Source organism: Silurus meridionalis, chromosome 10 (genome assembly GCF_014805685.1).
Source record: "Silurus meridionalis isolate SWU-2019-XX chromosome 10, ASM1480568v1, whole genome shotgun sequence".
Lineage (NCBI taxonomy): Eukaryota > Metazoa > Chordata > Actinopteri > Siluriformes > Siluridae > Silurus > Silurus meridionalis.
In genome coordinates this window covers 25,395,615-25,413,282 of record NC_060893.1, presented here as the reverse complement: position 1 = coordinate 25,413,282, position 17,668 = coordinate 25,395,615, and the positions used below count along the sequence as shown (strand labels likewise).

The 17,668-nt window shown below is 41.2% G+C and overlaps 2 long non-coding RNA genes and 1 gene segment (V, D, J or C); 2 read left to right on the top strand and 1 right to left on the bottom strand.

The window, feature by feature from the left end:
• The first annotated feature begins 871 nt into the window (after window positions 1-871).
• Window positions 872-2,220, top strand: LOC124392035. The gene is made up of 2 exons (XR_006927087.1): window positions 872-1,037; window positions 1,779-2,220. It is a non-coding gene; the product is annotated as an uncharacterized LOC124392035 (long non-coding RNA).
• An 11,932-nt stretch (window positions 2,221-14,152) lies between these two features.
• LOC124392030 lies at window positions 14,153-15,663 on the bottom strand. The segment is given in 2 exon segments: window positions 14,153-15,444; window positions 15,543-15,663. Coding segments are annotated over 2 exon segments (456 nt in total).
• Window positions 15,664-15,713: 50 nt separating this feature from the next.
• LOC124392036 lies at window positions 15,714-17,023 on the top strand. Its single transcript, XR_006927088.1, has 2 exons — window positions 15,714-15,821; window positions 16,594-17,023. It is a non-coding gene; the product is annotated as an uncharacterized LOC124392036 (long non-coding RNA).
• Window positions 17,024-17,668: the final 645 nt, after the last annotated feature.

Here is a 17,668-nt window from a genome sequence, read left to right as displayed (position 1 = left end):
TATCTCAAAGGTTAGCATGTGGAATAATACCTTTCCTGATAAAACTACCTGTTTCACGCTGAGGAATATTTCACCAAAGACTGAAAAGTACACTGTGATTATTTGTATTATGTGTGTGTGTGTGTGTGTGTGTGTGTGTGTGTGTGTGTGTGTGTGTGTGTGAGAGCATTAATGAGTTAGTATATTGTTTTTTTTTATGTAGATCACAGTGTGTGTTACTGTGTTGTATCACATCCTCAGCACCTGCAGTGTCTTCCAGCTGAAGCAGTGTTTCTCTGTACACTTTCACTGACAGGTTTTTGCTGTAACACTGTGCAAACACCCAGCGATCACCAGTCCAGAAACCACCAATATTATGTTCTGCTGCACAGTAATAATCTCCTGCATCTTCATTCTGGACTCCACTGATGGTCAGCGTGAAGTCGGTATCAGATCCACTGCCACTGAAACGTGCTGGAATCCCTGACTGTAATTTTGTAGCCTCATATATAAGCAGTTTAACAGCTTCTCCAGGTTTCTGTAGGTACCAGAATGCACTGGTTCCACTATCCACTGTGCTACTGGTTTTACAGTTGATGGTAACTGTGTCTCCTGGAACAACAGTCTTCACTGAAGGAGTCTGAGTCACAGTCCCCTGACCTCTGGATCCTGTAGAGAAACATAGATTGTGTGTGTATGCAGTAAAGTGGTGTAGAATCGGTATGAAATGAAGTGTGTGAGGCTGTGAGTCGATGTTAAACTCTCACCTTGAGTCCAGAGGGCCAGTGTGCAGATGAAGACGCTGATCAAAGTCATGGTTGCTGTGGGTGAAGATGCTAAACAGCAGCTCTCAGTCATGAAGTGTTCAAGTCACAGGAATATAAACCCTCACTGAGCACTGAAGCAGGAGCTGCTGATGCAAAGTGTGTGTGTGTGTGTGTGTGTGTGTGTGTGTGTGTGTGTGTGTGTGTGTGTGTAGGAGGTTTTTGTACGGTGGTTTCATTAGAACGCATCACTGTGGTACACTTTTGGTGGAGGCTCCAAACTTGTTATTAACAGTAAGTGTGATTTTTTTTTTAATTCAAAAATGGAATAAATATGAATGTAGTAATTTAATAGTAATGACTTTCAAAATAATAAAGAATCTGTAAATCAATATATAAAGAGGATACTGCATATTAAATATTAATTAATTATATTAAATATTAAACCTATAAATTGATGGTAATATTGAAGCAGGTCAGAATTTCCTACATGACGTTTTGTGAAAATGAAATTCCAGACAGAACATGCTGTCAGTTTGTGGTGTTTGTCTGAGTGAGAATCGTGACAGATGTGGTGGAACACAGGCAGTTCTCGAGAAGGTGTAAATGTCTCCTTCAAACTCTGTCATGATTTTCCCAGAAAAACTAGACAAAGACATCCCATAACTACCATTTTCCTTTATTTTGCTCTCACTGGTGGACCTGAAATCCATTTAAATAGATACGGCTCTCATTTCACCAGGAACAGCATCGATGTACAGACATTTGAATTACCTGAATAACAATTTCTATTAATTCTATTAAAAATGAGTTTTTCTATAATTCTCTACATTGATAAATATGAGCAAACACTGAAGAATTTAGTGAAATAATCCCTATGAAAATATTTCTGCAGATAATAGTTTTATTTTAGTTCGTCTATAATGAGATTATTAAGTAGTGTTTTGATTTAACAGTGTAAATTCAGGCCATTTCTTCAAAGGTACTGAAATCTCTAATAATTTATGAATAATTTATAAATATTTTTTTCTCCAGCGAGTCCTACAGTGAAGCCCACTGTGTCTCTGCTCCCTCAGTCCCCCCTGCAGTCGTGTGATGGCTCGCTGCTCTGCCTGCTGTCTGACTACTCTCCACAGGGGGCGCTGGTGAGCTGGACGGTGGACGGCTCAGAGGTGAAGAATGGGGTTCTGACCAGTGCAGAAGAACTGAAGAACGGCCGTTACAGCCGCATAAGCACCCTGACCCTCAGCAAAGATCTCTGGGGAAAAGGGGAGGAGTTTATCTGTAAGGTCTCCCATAGCAACGCCATTCATCCAGTCACGTTCAGAAAGAGTCAGTGTGAAGACTAGAGGATCCAAGATAGAGTTTAACATCGAGCTGCTTCTGATCTACACACTGCTGATGTTTCTGTATTTCCTCTCGTCACTGTGCTGTTGCTCTTCCTGTAGTTTCTGCTGAAATAAAGCTGAGTTTTGGACGTTGTGTTTCTTTTATTGGAGTTAATGGTGATGATCAGTGTGATGAGAGAGTGGGATTAGCTGCAGATTCAGTGTGTGTGTTTCAGTGCTTTACTGAGTTTCACTAAAGGAAGTTGAACATCTGGTGAAGTTTCTGCGCTATTCTTGGAGAAATGGAACTCATTCGACCATGGTAATGCAAATCTTAGATACAGTTGTGTTCAAAATTATTCAACCTCCAATGCTGTAAATGGTTTTAGGGAATTTAGTGTACATTTGTAATTGTATTCAGAATGAAATCCTACAAGGACTTCTTAAAGAACCATATGCAACTAAAATGACATCAATTAGTTTTGTAATACAGTAGTGAATGTTTCTTTTGTGAATTCTTCATTGACATAATTATTCAACCCCTTAAAGACTACCACTCTAAAGAACAGAGGTTCAATGAAGTGTTTTCAATCAGGTATTGAAAACACCTGTGGATATCAGGGAGCAGCAATAAAGCATAATAAGCACCAATTAGGCAGCTTTAAAATGACTGTGATACTCAGCTCCTTCTAGACATTTACTGGTGTGGTTACAAACATGGTGAGGTCAAGAGAATGGTCCAGGAAGACAAGAGAACAGGTGATTACTCTTCACAGGAAGGGCAATGGCTATAAGAAGATTGCAAAGATGTTAAACATACCAAGAGACACCATAGGAAGCATCATTCGCAAATTCAAGGCAAAGGGCACTGTTGAAACGCTACCTGGTCGTGGCAGAAAGAAGATGCTGACTTCGACTGCTGTGCGCTACCTGAAGCGTAGAGTGGAGAAAAGTCCCCGTGTGACTGCTGAGGAACTGAGAAAAGATTTGTCAGATGTGGGTACTGAAGTTTCTGCTCAGACAATACGGCGCACCCTGCGTAATGAAGGCCTCCATGCCAGAACTCCCAGGCGCACCCCCTTGCTGTCCCCAAAGAATAAGAAGAGTCGACTGCAGTATGCCAAAAGTCATGTGGACAAACCACAGAAGTTTTGGGATAGTGTTCTGTGGACTGATGAAACAAAATTAGAACTGTTTGGGCCCATGGATCAACGCTATGTTTGGAGGAGGAAGAACAAGGCCTATGAAGAAAAGAACACCTTGCCTACTGTGAAGCATGGCGGGGGGTCAATCATGCTTTGGGGCTGTTTTGCTTCTGCAGGTACTGGGAAGCTTCAGCGTGTGCAAGGTACCATGAATTCTCTTCAGTACCAGGAGATATTGATGACAATGTGATGCAGTCCGTCACAAACCTGAGGCTTGGAAGACGTTGGACCTTTCAACAGGACAATGATCCCAAGCATACCTCCAAGTCCACTAGAGCATGGTTGCAGATTAAAGGCTGGAACATTTTGAAGTGGCCATCGCAGTCACCAGACTTAAATCCGATTGAGAACCTCTGGTGGGACTTAAAGAAAGCAGTTGCAGTGCGCAAGCCTAAGAATGTGACTGAACTGGAGGCTTTTGCCCATGATGAATGGGTGAAGATACCCGTAGATCGCTGCAAGACACTTGTGTCAAGCTATGCTTCACGTTTAAAAGCTGTTATAACTGTAAAAGGATGTTGTACTAAGTACTAAGATTGAATGTCACTTGGGGGTTGAATAAAACTGATAATGATGTGAGCTCAGAAAAGACATTTGTGGTTATTTCGTTATAAATGTTATGTTATATTTGTCTGACCTACACGTGCCTCTTTGATTTAATTGTAAGCAGGATGACTGAATGATCATAATCAATGTCAAACCGACCAAAACAATCAATTTCAGTGGGGGTTGAATAATTTTGAACACAACTGTATACCTCATGGGGTTTCAGTTCGAAAGCCTCTTAGATAGGATTCATATTTTGGCAGTTTATATATTTTTTTAGCTCCATAAGTAGTAAACTCGTGAAAACAAATTCTCAGTTTTTAATATATTGTGTTTCAAATTTTATTTGTCACATACACATACATACAGAGTACGACATGCAGTAAAATGCTTTATACGACGGTCCAGCAAGAGGGAATAAGATGGGGAGAAAAATAAAACAAAGAAAAAGAAAGAAAATATATATATATGAGGAAAAGGTGTATATACAAGGTATGCTTATGGATACAAGGTGTGCTTATGTACAGTAAACAGTGATCACATAAGGTGGTTGATGTGATTAAGAATGAAGAATCCAAAATAAGGATCCAAAAAACAGTCCTCAGTTCAAAAACCAAAAAAACAGGACAATACAGGCAGAGACAAAACTTAATCTAGGAACAGTCCAAATTCCAAACAGGAAACAGGGCAACGCAGGGAAGAACAGGGATCAAAAACAGGGTTGTGAACAGGAAGCAGAGCAGGATGGCAACATACACCTCAGACATATTAGAGGAGAATTGTTCTCATCAGCTAATAACCTGATTCTGGGTAGAAAACTGTGATTTCAGTAGGACAACAATCTCAAACATACAGCCACAATAACTGCAAAAGTCCTTTCAGGGTCTTTCATTATTCTGCCTGGAACACCTTTGAAAATGTAGAATTTACGAGTTCATCAGTGACTTTTGTACCATTGGGGAATGAAATATAATTTAGCGTGAGTAATGAGCTGAAACTAAACCACAATGAAAGTAAAGGAAAATTATCGTACTTATTATAGATGCTTTAAAGCTGTAACTGCCAATAATAACTTTACATAACAGTGTAATGCTTTTGATGTGGTTACACCACACTGTTACCACACCCAGGATTCAGTATACAGGAGACCTGAAGAACCTGAAAAAGCCACAATCAATCCCCAAGAAATGAAACCTGAGTGTGGAGCAGATAAGGAGGAGGAACAGAAACTCCCCAAAAGACCAAAACCCTGTGTGTAACTTAATGAGAAAAGTAATAAGATGAGAATGAACTCTCAGTTGTATCGTCTGATTGGTGTTCTTAACCAAAATTATCAGCCAGCCAAACTCCTGTCATACATGAGAGTCAGGATACATGTTTTTAGCTCTGTTTAAGCTCTTGTTGAGCATGTAGACATGAAAAAAGGAGTGAAACTGAAAATCAACACAAAAATACACTATAATTAACTGTAACTTGTACAGATACTAACGAAGCTTAATTACAATAAAAAAAAAAATATCTCAGTTTTATGGTTTGACATCAACATGAATTTTGCACAAATCAATTAGAAATATTGAGGATAAATATAAACCATTTGCAGGCAGTTTTTATAAATAGAATTCAATAAGTGACAAATGATTATAGCATTAAATTGATCACTCTGACAAAACGAGTGAAAAGTCTCTTTTTCAAATGAACCAGGAGAAGAAAAAATGTAGAGGAAAGTCCTCCATTTCAAAGCACCAAAACAAGTTTAGTCTGGTCCTCACGGACTGAACTGAAGACTAAGAGATTGAGCTGTGAGAATGATATAAACAATCCAGACACAGGTGAAGGTGAATGGCATTAATTACTGAGAAGCTGCTCTCTGTCTCCCTCTTGTGGAGGGCTGGGATTATAGCATGCCCTCATTATACACTAACTGGTCAAAGTACTTATTCAGTCATTTTTGTTTCCCTCAGTGATGTTTTTGTAGTTTTCTTTAGAAAACCTGGTTACAGAAACTCATACACACTTTATTTATTTATGTAGAAACATTAGGTTTGGGGGTTTGGGATGATGGTGGTGATTTTTCATCAGCTGTAATACAAGATTTCGATTGTGTAAATGACAGATTCTATCTGTAAATCACTTCCTGCAGGAGCAAGAAGAACTGATGAAATGTTCAGCAGGAGAGAGAGGGATTAGGCAAACTAATGGTGCTGACGGTGTTGTCTGTGCTGTTGAATCTGAGATATTTACAGAGAATCAGAGGAGATTTTTACATTTCACAAATAAGTAAAGATAACTGTAAGTCGCTCTGCTCAAGCTCATCGAGCTGATGAAGGCATGAATAGCTTTTTCAAGGTCAGCTCGGGACAAGAATGATTTGACCTTACTAAATAGTCTTAGCTGGTAAAAGCTCGCCTTCATTACTGCACTGATCTGTTTATCGAAATGCATACTTTTGTCAAAAATAACACCCAGGTTACGCACGATAGGTGCAAACTGAGGTGTTAGAGGACCAAAACTAACTTTACTGTTAAATTCTGCATATCCTTGTAAAGGACCTTAAATTGTCAGAGATCCTCCAGAATGGCTGCCTTATCTTCACAGAGTTACCTAATCTCCTTCTCCATGTCATGAATCTTTGACTTATGCCTAACGGGTGTGAGGGCAGCCTCGTCCTCTTGTAAAGAAGGTTCCTCCTCTTTATCACTTTCGAAAAGCTGTGTGGTGAGCCACGGTCTCTCTGGTTGTATGTTAGTATCCGAATGCGGAGTGCTAGTAGCTCCCGTAATTGCGTCAATGTCTTCAGCATGTGAACTTAAAGGAAGAGAATCACTGTAATCGATGGGTAACATACTAGATTCAACTCTCATTGTGTTTTGCTGTGTTTCCTCTTCTTGTTCACGTGAACGCTGTGCATAGTATTTCACCTCATAGTCTTTAAGGTGGGATGGGGGCTGAGTTCTGTGTCATGGGCGCGAATACTCGCTGGAAGGTTGCTCTGACATCCTATTTCTGTGGTAAGCACACTTATCCAGCTCGAAGGAACACATTTTTGGAAGTTTTCCTCTCTAGCTCGAAGGACCATATAAGGATTTTCACTATCTGGTGTGCACTGATCAGGGGATTGTACTCGCCCCAGCGTGTCAGTCAAAACACGGTACAGGATTCAGAACACTCAACTTTACTAAGTATAGAATTGATTGTATATGAGGTGATTCTTGCTGTCTTCTGTTAGCTGCTGTTTGGTAGGTTGCGTGATGTAGAATGTATGCTGAAGTCAAGTCAAGTCAAGTCAAGTCAAGAAGCTTTTATTGTCATTTCAACCATATATAGCTGATGCAGTATACAGTGAAATGAGACAACGTTTCTCCTGAACCCAGGTGCTACATAAAACAACATAAAAACAACAGTCACAGTACAGAAGAACACAGGGCCAGGAACTAAGATCCTCGCCACATAAAGTGCATGTGTGCAACTGGTGCAAACAGTGCAAAAGACAACACAAGACAGTGCAAAAGACAACACAAGACAGTGCAGAACAATACAAAATACACAAAATATAAAAATAAAAGCAGCAGTAGCTCCGCCAGTAAAACTTGTCGTGACAGGATAAGGTGCACAGTAGCAGAAATGTAAACAAATATAAACAGAATTTTGCAATCCTATAATAGTGTAAAAAAATATGGTAGCAGCAATCAAGATAAAGTGAACAGTGACCAATGGATTCACAGAATAATGTGCAAATAGAGCAAGTTCCGGAGATCAGCAACAAACGGCATGTAAACATTATGCTATAATGAGAGGTGTGAATGGTGCTGAGACCTGGGTGTGAAGTGTATGTGTGTTGAGTCCGGTTGTGCACAGTCACTCAGTTGTGTGTGTGTGTGTGTGTGTGTGTGTGTGTGTGTGTGTGTGTGTGTGTGTGAGAGAGAGAGTTCAGTCCAGATGTTTGTTCAGGAGCCTGACGGGCACTGCTAAATGGTCAGTGCTGAGTGCCTACTGCTTGTTGTTGTTGTGGTGTTTTATGGCGGTTTGGCAGACCAACGAAAAGGTGCATTACCGCCACCTACTGATTGATTGATTATCTAGCTCGAAGGACCATGCTCGGTCAAGGCACAGTGACCATGTGTTCACACATTTGCAAGAGAGCCCCGCACATGTGCAAGACACAGAGGCGGGAGGGAGAGAGAGAGAGAGAGAGAGAGAGAGAGAGAGAGAGACTCGAGTAACTACTGCTTGTCTTGTCTTGTTGTGGTGTTTTATGGCGGTTTGGCAGACCAACAAAAAGGTGCATTACCGCCACCTACTGATCTGGAGTCTGGAGTGAACACAGTAAGGAAAGAAGAGGGGTGGAATAAAAAAAAAAAAAAAAAAAAAATTCTAATTCTATCTATCGTTCCTGTATTTTTTAGGTATTTAAATAACAATTCTTGAGCTCTCGATTGCCTGAACTTGCTTTCCAGCAGTACCGTAAGAGAGATATTGTCCATTCCTATCCATCCTAATTGCTGAATTAACTGAAATCTCTCCCTTTCATATGCAGGACATCTTTCTAATATGTGGCTCACTGTTTTCAATTCCCCACACTTCTCACATACACCCGATTCATGCTTTCCGATTCTAAAGAGACTATGGTTTGATGCAGTATGTCCGATTTTAAATCCTGTGATGACGACATAATTCCTTCTATTTCCCAATCTTTTCCTCTCACTACCAACTTTCTCTTGTATCTGGAAGAGATGTCTTGTGTCTGGAAGAGAGAACCAATTTAGCACCGCACCCTGCAGACCACCAACATGTTTAAGATGAGAGATGAGGATGCATGATCCACGGTGTTAGGTCCAGTAACACCAAAACCACAGAGCTTTTACTATCCAGAGCTTCAAGAATGTCATTATGGACCCTAAATAATTCTGATTCGGTGCTATGTCTAGACCTGAAACCAGACTGAAATGTATCACCAATGCCGTGCAGTTGAAGGTGAGACTGAAGCTGGGTGAAAACAAGCTTCTCCTTCAATGGAAGTTGGATAGTATGGAGGGATCAAGGTCGGGTTTCTTGAGCAACAGTCTAACAATAGTGTGTTTGAGAGCAGCGGGAACAGTACCCACACTAAAACAGCTGTTTATGAAGGAGACAAGGAAGGAACCTTTGATGTCAACAGCCTCCTTCAAAATCCTGGCAGGGACAGCGTCTAGAGGACAGGTGGTGGGCTTCAACTCGTGGACAGCTTTTTTGAGGTCCACAAGATTAACTGAATCGAAGTTCTCTAGCACACATTGCACCGCACGAGAAGACATGGCAACAGTGGAGACTTGTGTAATGGTTTGCCTAACAGACAAAACCTTGTCCAAAAAATATTGTTTGAATGCATTGCATGTGTTTACAGAAACATCATTCAAGGTGACAGACACTGGATTTATGACAGAATTAATAGTGCTGAATAAAATGCCAGGGCGGTGGCTATTGCTATTGATGAGAGCAGAAAGGTACTGTCCTTTAGCTTCCTTCAGTGCACTCTGATAGGTGGCAAGACTGTCTCTAAACATCTCCAGTGACACCTGCAGTCTATCCTTCCATTTTCGCTCAGCCTGTTTACACCGGCGCCTGAGGGCCCAAGTTGTATCATTGAGCCAGGGGTCCAATGAACCATAGGTCGACTTTACCTTCTAGGGCGCAACAGAGTCCATAATCTGCGAGCAGATGGTGTGGAAGGAGGAGAGGAAAAGGTCAGGACAAAAAGGCGATGCCAATTCAGCAGTAGAGGCGAGATCAGAAACAGAGAAGGCAGCAACAAAATCATCGACTGTAGATGAGGTAAAATGCGGCGATGATGAGGGGCAGTAGACGTTGGTGCAGGTGAAACAGCACAAATGTCAAACGTATGAGAGAATGGTCAGAGATTAGAAAATCCATGACCTCACAAGTTGACACAATCACCCCACGAGAGATAATAAGGTCAAGAGTGTGACCTAACCTATGAGTGGGACAGGAAATGGACTGAGCCAGATATAATGAGTCTAAAAAGTGCCTTAAAATCATTAGCAGATTTATCAGAGGGGCACCAAACATGAATGTTAAAGTCACCACAGATTAGAATATTGTCAAACATTGCCAGAAACTCTGTCAGAAACTCTGAGAACTCAATTAAAATATCCTTGTTTAATTTGGCCAGCCGTTAGATTACTGCACATAAAATAGGACTGGGTAGCGTGAGCACAAATACTTGTAACTCAAAGCTGGAATACCCTCTAGTGGACAGCTGTCAGCAATTCAGGCACTGTCAATGTGTGGTGGCTATCCCCCCGCCATTACCCGTTTGCCGCTGAGTGTTTAGGTAAAGGTAACCAGAGGGGAGAAGTTCCAAAAAGGCACTGACGCCACCTGGGGGAAGCCAGGTTTCGGTAAAGATAAACAGATCCAGATTGTGAGAGGAGATGACATCATTAAGGACAAATGTTTTGGTATTGAGCGATCTGGTGTAACAAATGGAACGTGGTCAAGTTGACAGGCGGGGACACAGAAATGGAACGCCAGTGTTGGAGCTAACCGGCCGAAGCCATCGGTAGCATTCCCACAATCTTCTAGCATTGCCAAATCCTGATTGATCTTTACACATCGGAGACGGAGAATCCAGGTGAGTCCTCAGCCTGACATGTAACCCGCCTCTCCGACCGCGTCTTCGGCGGCGCTTACTGCCTGGTAGCAGACAGACAGGGCGTCTCAGGAAAGGAGGAATTAATGTCAACAGTGGCGGTTTAAAGGACTGGGTATTTAAGAGGCGATTTGTTGTAAGATGCAGTTCCAGCAGCGTGGTGCGATCATAAACAGTAAAAGACGAGATGGTAGCAAAAACAAACATGAAAAAACAGAGGAGCAAGTGACATGCCAAACACAGCGGCGCCATCTTGAATGGGTGTTCGAAACCCCTCACTGCTCCATCAGTTCACTTCAAAATAAGGATTCATATTTAAGCTGCTAATGTTCTTGTTCACATTCATGAAAGATCTTATATTGTTTTTTTTTAAATCCTTACGAATTCAGTTGTTCACAACACATTTTGGCCGAGTGACAGTAAGCTTCTCCTTCCTTAATTTAACAGATTTCAAGAATGTATTCATTATACAATGGTCTCAAAGCTAAATTTACTTCAGGTGTACAAAAGTGCATCGTTCATGTAAGTTATAATGGGTGTGTGGTACATTTTACTGTAACACTGAAGTTATCACTATATACAATACTGAAACTAATGTGTGAAGACACCACCCACACATCCTCCTAGTTTCAGAAAGTGTGTGCTGATTTACTGACAGCTGTCTCGGTCTATAAAATGTCTAGGAAATGTCCAGCCATGTGATTATGATGAGTCGTGTGAAATAATAGTACTATACAGCTCTTCCTTAGTTTGAGTGCCCTGCCAAAAGGGAATCCCCAAACAGAATTCCCACAAAGGGCGAAGTGGCAGACCTCCTGACTCTTGGGTTTTGAGCGTCAAGTGATTTTGGACTATGTGTGACTTGTGGTCTGGATATCTCTGTCTAATCAACACCTGATAAAAATCCAAGAAAAATGCAGATAGTTTTACATGGTTCTATAGTTTTATATTTAGCATTTACACCGATCATAACATTATAACATTATAACATTATGAGGAGTGAAATGAAGAACTCTCTTCATCATAGCACCTGTTAGTGGGTGTTGTGTTCTCTTACAATTGAATTGCTATTACCATTTATGATCACTAGGTGGTATATGCACGTTAATAGATGTAAAAGTTGTGTAAATGGTAATGTGGAGTAAGTAAGTAAAGAAGCATGGAGATGTTAAGCTACAGCTCGTGTCCTGCCTGCTTATTTATCTAATCTTCCTTCAACATAACAAGTGGCGATGAGGATATTAGGATGGCTATCACTGTGGTTCTGCTAACCACCTTGCAAATGATAAGTGCTGCCCCGCAAAATACTGTAAATGTAGAACTTGTGAAAAAGTCGGACATTTCTCAAGGGTGTGTAAATCATCATCAAAATCAGTAAATGAAGTATGCTTACCTGAATTGACAGTTCTTAGTGTGAATGACCGCCATACAGATGATGGAGCCATAATGGGTACATTTACCATAGCTACACCCGTACTTCCTACAGAGACCTGCACCATTAAGATGATGGTAGATACAGGGTGTGGTGTATCGATCTTACCGCAACACATCTTTAAAGAACACTTCAGATCATGTGCCCTGTCTCCACTTAAAGTGCAGCTTCTGACTTACTCAAAAGAGAAAATACCTATGTGTGGATACCTGACACTGAATGTGACATAATGTGGAAAGACTTTCGCTGGTGAGTTTAACATCGTGAAATCAGGAACTCCTGTTTTCGGACGTGATTTATGTCAAGCATTGGACATTGAGATTAAAGGGGGTCCCTTGATTGAACCTGCTAAACACTGTGCGATGCTTCAACCTTCCAGTATTCCACCTGCTTCTAATGGAAGTTCTGCTCCCATACCAATTGCCGCTGGATTTGGATGCGCCAAAAATTTCACACGCAAAGTGAAGATCCGTCCTGAAGTTAAACCTGTACAACAAAAACTTTGTCACTTACCTCTATCATTGCGAGCAGCTGTATCAACTGAACTCAAGATGCTAGAGGAGAATGGCATAATTAAGAAGATTGATTCCTCCAAGTGGGTTTCTCCAATTGTAGTCACAAAACAAACGAACAATACAATTCGTCTCTGCGTTGATCTACGGGAACCAAACAAGGCTGTGGTACAAGATTGTCATTCTTTCTCTTCATTACTCATGAAGGCCTCTACCAGTTCCGTAGAGTACCTTATGGACTGTGTTCAGCACCTTCTGCTTCTGCTTCTGTTCCTTGGACGATGTGATTGTCCATGGTTTTTCGGAAGCCAGTCACAATACAAACCTTAAGGCTGTTCTAAAAAGGATTAGTGAAGCTGGTCTGAAACTGAACGCAGATAAATGCAAATTCAACTTAACGACTCTTAGCTTTCTTGAATACAAACTTTCAGCAGATGGCCTGTACCCAGAGGATGCTCATACTACTGCTAGTACAAATGCACCTTCTCCTACTGATGCAGCTACACTACGTTCTTTTCTGGGACTAAGGGCCTGGTACAGTAAGTTTGTGCCTGATTATGCTACTTTCGTTGAGCCAATGAGAGCTTTGCTTCGTAAAAACTGTGAATTTCAATGGACTACTGCAGCACAAGAAAGTTTCAATAAAGTCAAACGAGCAATAGTAGACAGCCCTGCTCTTACCTTATTCAACCCCAATCACAGCACAATACTTTCCTGTGACGCCTCAGCCCACGGTGTTGGTGCTGTCTTGACTCAGCTGGATGACACTGGAATGGTTGCATTCGCTTCACGCTCCTTGTCCGATGTTGAACAAAGGTACTCCATTGTCAAGAAGGAAGCACTGTCATGCGTCTGAGCTTCACTCTTCTCACAAGCAAAGGAAATAGTTGGGCCACTTTACGCGTTGCCAGATGGTCCGCATGCTTAATGGAGTTTGACTACGATGTTCAACACAGACCTGGTCCATTGAACAGTGTTGCTGATTGTTTATCAAGATTGCCTCTTACACAGAACCAGATTATGCTGAACTTATTGAGTCTGTTGCTATGATTTCATTTGCTTCCAGTGCAATCTACAAAGATGAGTTTCAGTCTGCATGTAAGAACTGCCGATGTTCGCTAAATTGCATACTTATCACCAATCACGTTGGCCAAAACACAAAAAGGATGTTGATCCAGACTTACAGTCGTACTCCCCTATTCGACATGAGCTTTCTGTCATGGATGGATTCTTCATCAGAGGAATGTACCGTCTTTTGGTACTGGAGTCATTACAAAAGAGACCTCATAGACCTGGCTCAAGAATCACATCAAGGGATAGTCCTGTACTGTACTGTACTGGTGGCCTAAGATGGACAGTCAGACTCAAGCTTTGATTCGAAACTGCCATACATGCAGACAAAATGACAAGTCTGCTGTTACATGTGATGCTCCTCTCAATCCTGTTGAATTCCCTTCTGCTGCATAGGTAAAGGTCTCCATTGACATTGTCGGACCATTTGACACTGCACCATCAGATTGCAGGTATGCAATGACACTTGAGGATTACTTCAGCAAATGGCCAGAAGTTGCTTTTGTGTCCAGAGTTGACACATCTACTGTTAAGCAGTTCTTGACTACTGTTTTTTTCCGAGAAGGAAATCCAAAGGAGTTGGTCTCAGATAATGGACCTCAGTTAATCTCTAATGAGTTTTCTGAGTTTCTGAGGGAAAGAGACTTATGCCATTTTAGAACTGCTGTTTATTATCCTCGTGCAAATGGAGAAGTCAAGAGGTTTAATCGAGTTTTGAAAGACTGTTTATAAACTGTTTCAATTCAAGGCGAACCTTGGAAGACATTTACTCAAACATTCTTAATGAACTATAGAAGTACTCCTCACAGCACCACAGGTGTTACACCATCTGAGTTACTCCATGGCCGCTGTATGAGGACCAAGGTACAAGTGATGGACCTTCCCGTAAAAGAAACAGACAGAAACAAGCTACGACAACTTGTAAAAAGCAAACAAGACAAGGTTAAACAGTACACAGATACTAAAAAAAATGCTAAGTCTTCACGATTTCAACCTGGTGATTTGGTTCATGTTAAGAAGCCTTGTGTAGTAGGGCAGTCTAGGTACCGCCGTCGTAAACGTGACAGTCGCCTGAATGACTGGTGTGACAGCCTATTGGCTGCCGTTAAAGGCTTATTTAAGACGTCGGTTATGCCAACTGAGCGTGCATGATCCAATCATTGTCGTTTGTGGGCGGGTGCATGCGGCTTTGCGGGAGCCAGGTTGTGTTTAGGATTGCGTGACGTTGAACAATAGTCCTACCAAGTCGAGAACATGGTGAGATTATGGGTTATTTAACACGTTATTGTTGACTACATAATTTCACGTGTTCTTGCATAGTTTGGATTCTTCAGTATTAATGTACAATGTTGAAAGTAATAAAAAAGGGAAAAACTACTAAAAGAGAAAATGTGTCCAAAATGTGACTAGTAATGCACTAAGACACCGAAATGAATCAATAGAATTATACCTGTGTGTGTGTGTATGTGTATATATACAGTAGTGCATTAGAGTTTGTGTATTCTTCTTTTTACTCTCCACATTATATCACGTCCTCCCCCTCAGCACCTGCAGTCTCTCCCAGCTGCAGCAGTGTTTCTCTGTGCTTCTCACTGACTAAGGTTTTTGTACGTCGCTCAACCACTGTGTGATCACTCCATCACTATGGTAACTCTGACAGTAGTAATCTCCTGCGTCTTCAACCTGGACTCCACTAATGGTCAGAGTGAAGTCAGTCTTAGATCCACTGCCACTGAACCGAACTGGAGTTCCTGAGAACAAGTGACTCCCATAACGCACAAGGAGTTTAGGAACTACTCCAGGTTTCTGTAGGTACCAGGCGAGACACTCATTTGTTACACCCTGTGGCCCACAATTATGCCACACAGCAGTGCTGATTTTACAGCTGATGGTAACTGTGTCTCCAGGAACAACAGTTTGCACTGAAGGAATCTGAGTCACAGTCACTTGACCTCTGGATCCTGTTGAGAAACATAGATTGTGTGTGTATGCAGTAAAATGGTGTAGAATCGATATGAAATGAAGTGTGTGAGGCTGTGAGTCGATGTTAAACTCTCACCTTGAGTCCAGAGGGCCAGTGTGCAGATGAAGATGCTGATCAAAGTCATGGTTGCTGTGGGTGAAGATGCTGAGCAGCAGCTCTCAGTCATGAAGTGTTCAAGTCACAGGAATATAAACCCTCACCGAGCACTGAAGCAGGAGCTGCTGATGCAAAGTGTGTGTGTGTGTGTGTGTATGTGTGTGTGTGTGTGTGTGTAGGAGGTTTTTGTACGGCGGTTTCATTAGAATGTATCACTGTGGAGGGCTTTTGGTGGAGGCTCCAGACTTATTATAAACAGTAAGTGTATTTTCTTTTTTTAACTCAAAAGCTGTTCATTTTATTCTCTTTTTCTTACATGACTTTTATCCATAAACTTCATATTAGTTATTGACACTTTGCACTAAATTTAAGATTTTAATTACCGCCCTTCAATATGCATTTCGTCTTATATTAAAGATTCACTTTTTTATTTATAATGTATCCAGGAATAAATTAAATAAAATCTGCTGTGTTGAAAAATAAATATTTGAGTAATTAGTTTTAATTGGAATCTTCAGGATCGTTAAAATGTTCTAACACTGATTTCAGGAATCTTTCAGAGTTTAAAGAGATATTTAATCTGGAGCATGTAAGTGTTATTCTGAAAAAGTGAACTGGAGCTGGAATTCAGGTCTGTAATCTGCTGTTTTAACATGATACTATAACAACTATACTAAGTGTAGCATTAAATCCCATTGAGAATCAAAGCTGAATAAAGTTCTAGTGATTCCTCAACGTGAAGAGTAACTGACCTGCTGAAACACATTTATATGACATTTATGGCGTTTGGCAGATGCTCTTATGCAGAGTGACTTACAGTTATCTTATTAATACATTTTGGGGGTTAATTTCTTGTTCAAGGGTCCAGCAGTGGCAGATTGGTGGTGCCAGGATTTTAAATGATGACCTTCTCATCAGAAGTCCAACATCTTAACCACTGAGCTTCCACCTGGACACTGCAGTGTTCAGAACATCTACACAATATTTCTAGCTGTTTGTGTGATGTGTATGTGTGTGTTTGTATTTCCAGAGGCTCCCACTGTGTCTTTGCTCCCTCAGTCCCCCCTGCAGTTGTGTGATGGTTCGCTGCTCTGCCTGCTGTCTGACTACTCTCCACAGGGGGCACTGGTGAGCTGGACAGTGGATGGCTCAGAGGTGAAGGACGGGGTTCTGACCAGCGCAGAAGAAGAGAAGAACGGCCGTTACAGCCGCAGCAGCACCCTGACCCTCAGCAAAGACCTCTGGGGAAAAGCGGAGGAGTTTATCTGTAAGGTCTCCCATAGCAACGCCATTCATCCAGTCACGTTCAGAAAGAGTCAGTGTGAAGACTAGAGGATCCAAGATAGAGTTTAACATCGAGCTGCTTCTGATCTACACACTGCTGATGTTTCTGTATTTCCTCTCGTCACTGTGCTGTTGGTCTTCCTGTAGTTTCTGCTGAAATAAAGCTGAGTTTTGGACGTTGTGTTTCTTTTATTGGAGTTAATGGTGATGATCAGTGTGATGAGAGAGTGGGATTAGCTGCAGATTCAGTGTGTGTGTTTCAGTGCTTCACTGAGTTTTGCTGAAGGAAGTTGAACATCTGGTGAAGTTTCTGCTCTATTCTTGGAGAAATCGAACTTAATCAGATGTTTTAATGCAAATCTCACTTACACCTCACTGCTCCTTCAGTTCACTTTAAAGGAAGGAGTAATATTTTAGCTGCTAATGCTCTTCCAAACATCAAGTTCATGAGGGTTTTATATTGTTTTTTTTAAATCCTTTTACAAATTCTGTTGGTCACAACTTATTTTGGCCAATCGACAGTAAACAGTAGTTACTTTGGACACTGAAAGCCTTTCTTTTCTTAATTTAACAGATTTTGATGAATGTATTAATTATACAATGGTCTCAAAGCTAAACATTTACTTCAGGTGTACAAAAGTGCTTCGGTCATTATGTGTAAGTTATAATGGTTGTGTGGTACATTTTACTGTAACACTGAAGTTATCTCTATAAATAATACTGAAACTAATGTGTAAAGACACCACCAACACACCCCACAGCTCACACATCATCTGCACGCACAAGTCATATATCAAGAATAAACCAGGGCACTTTGCATT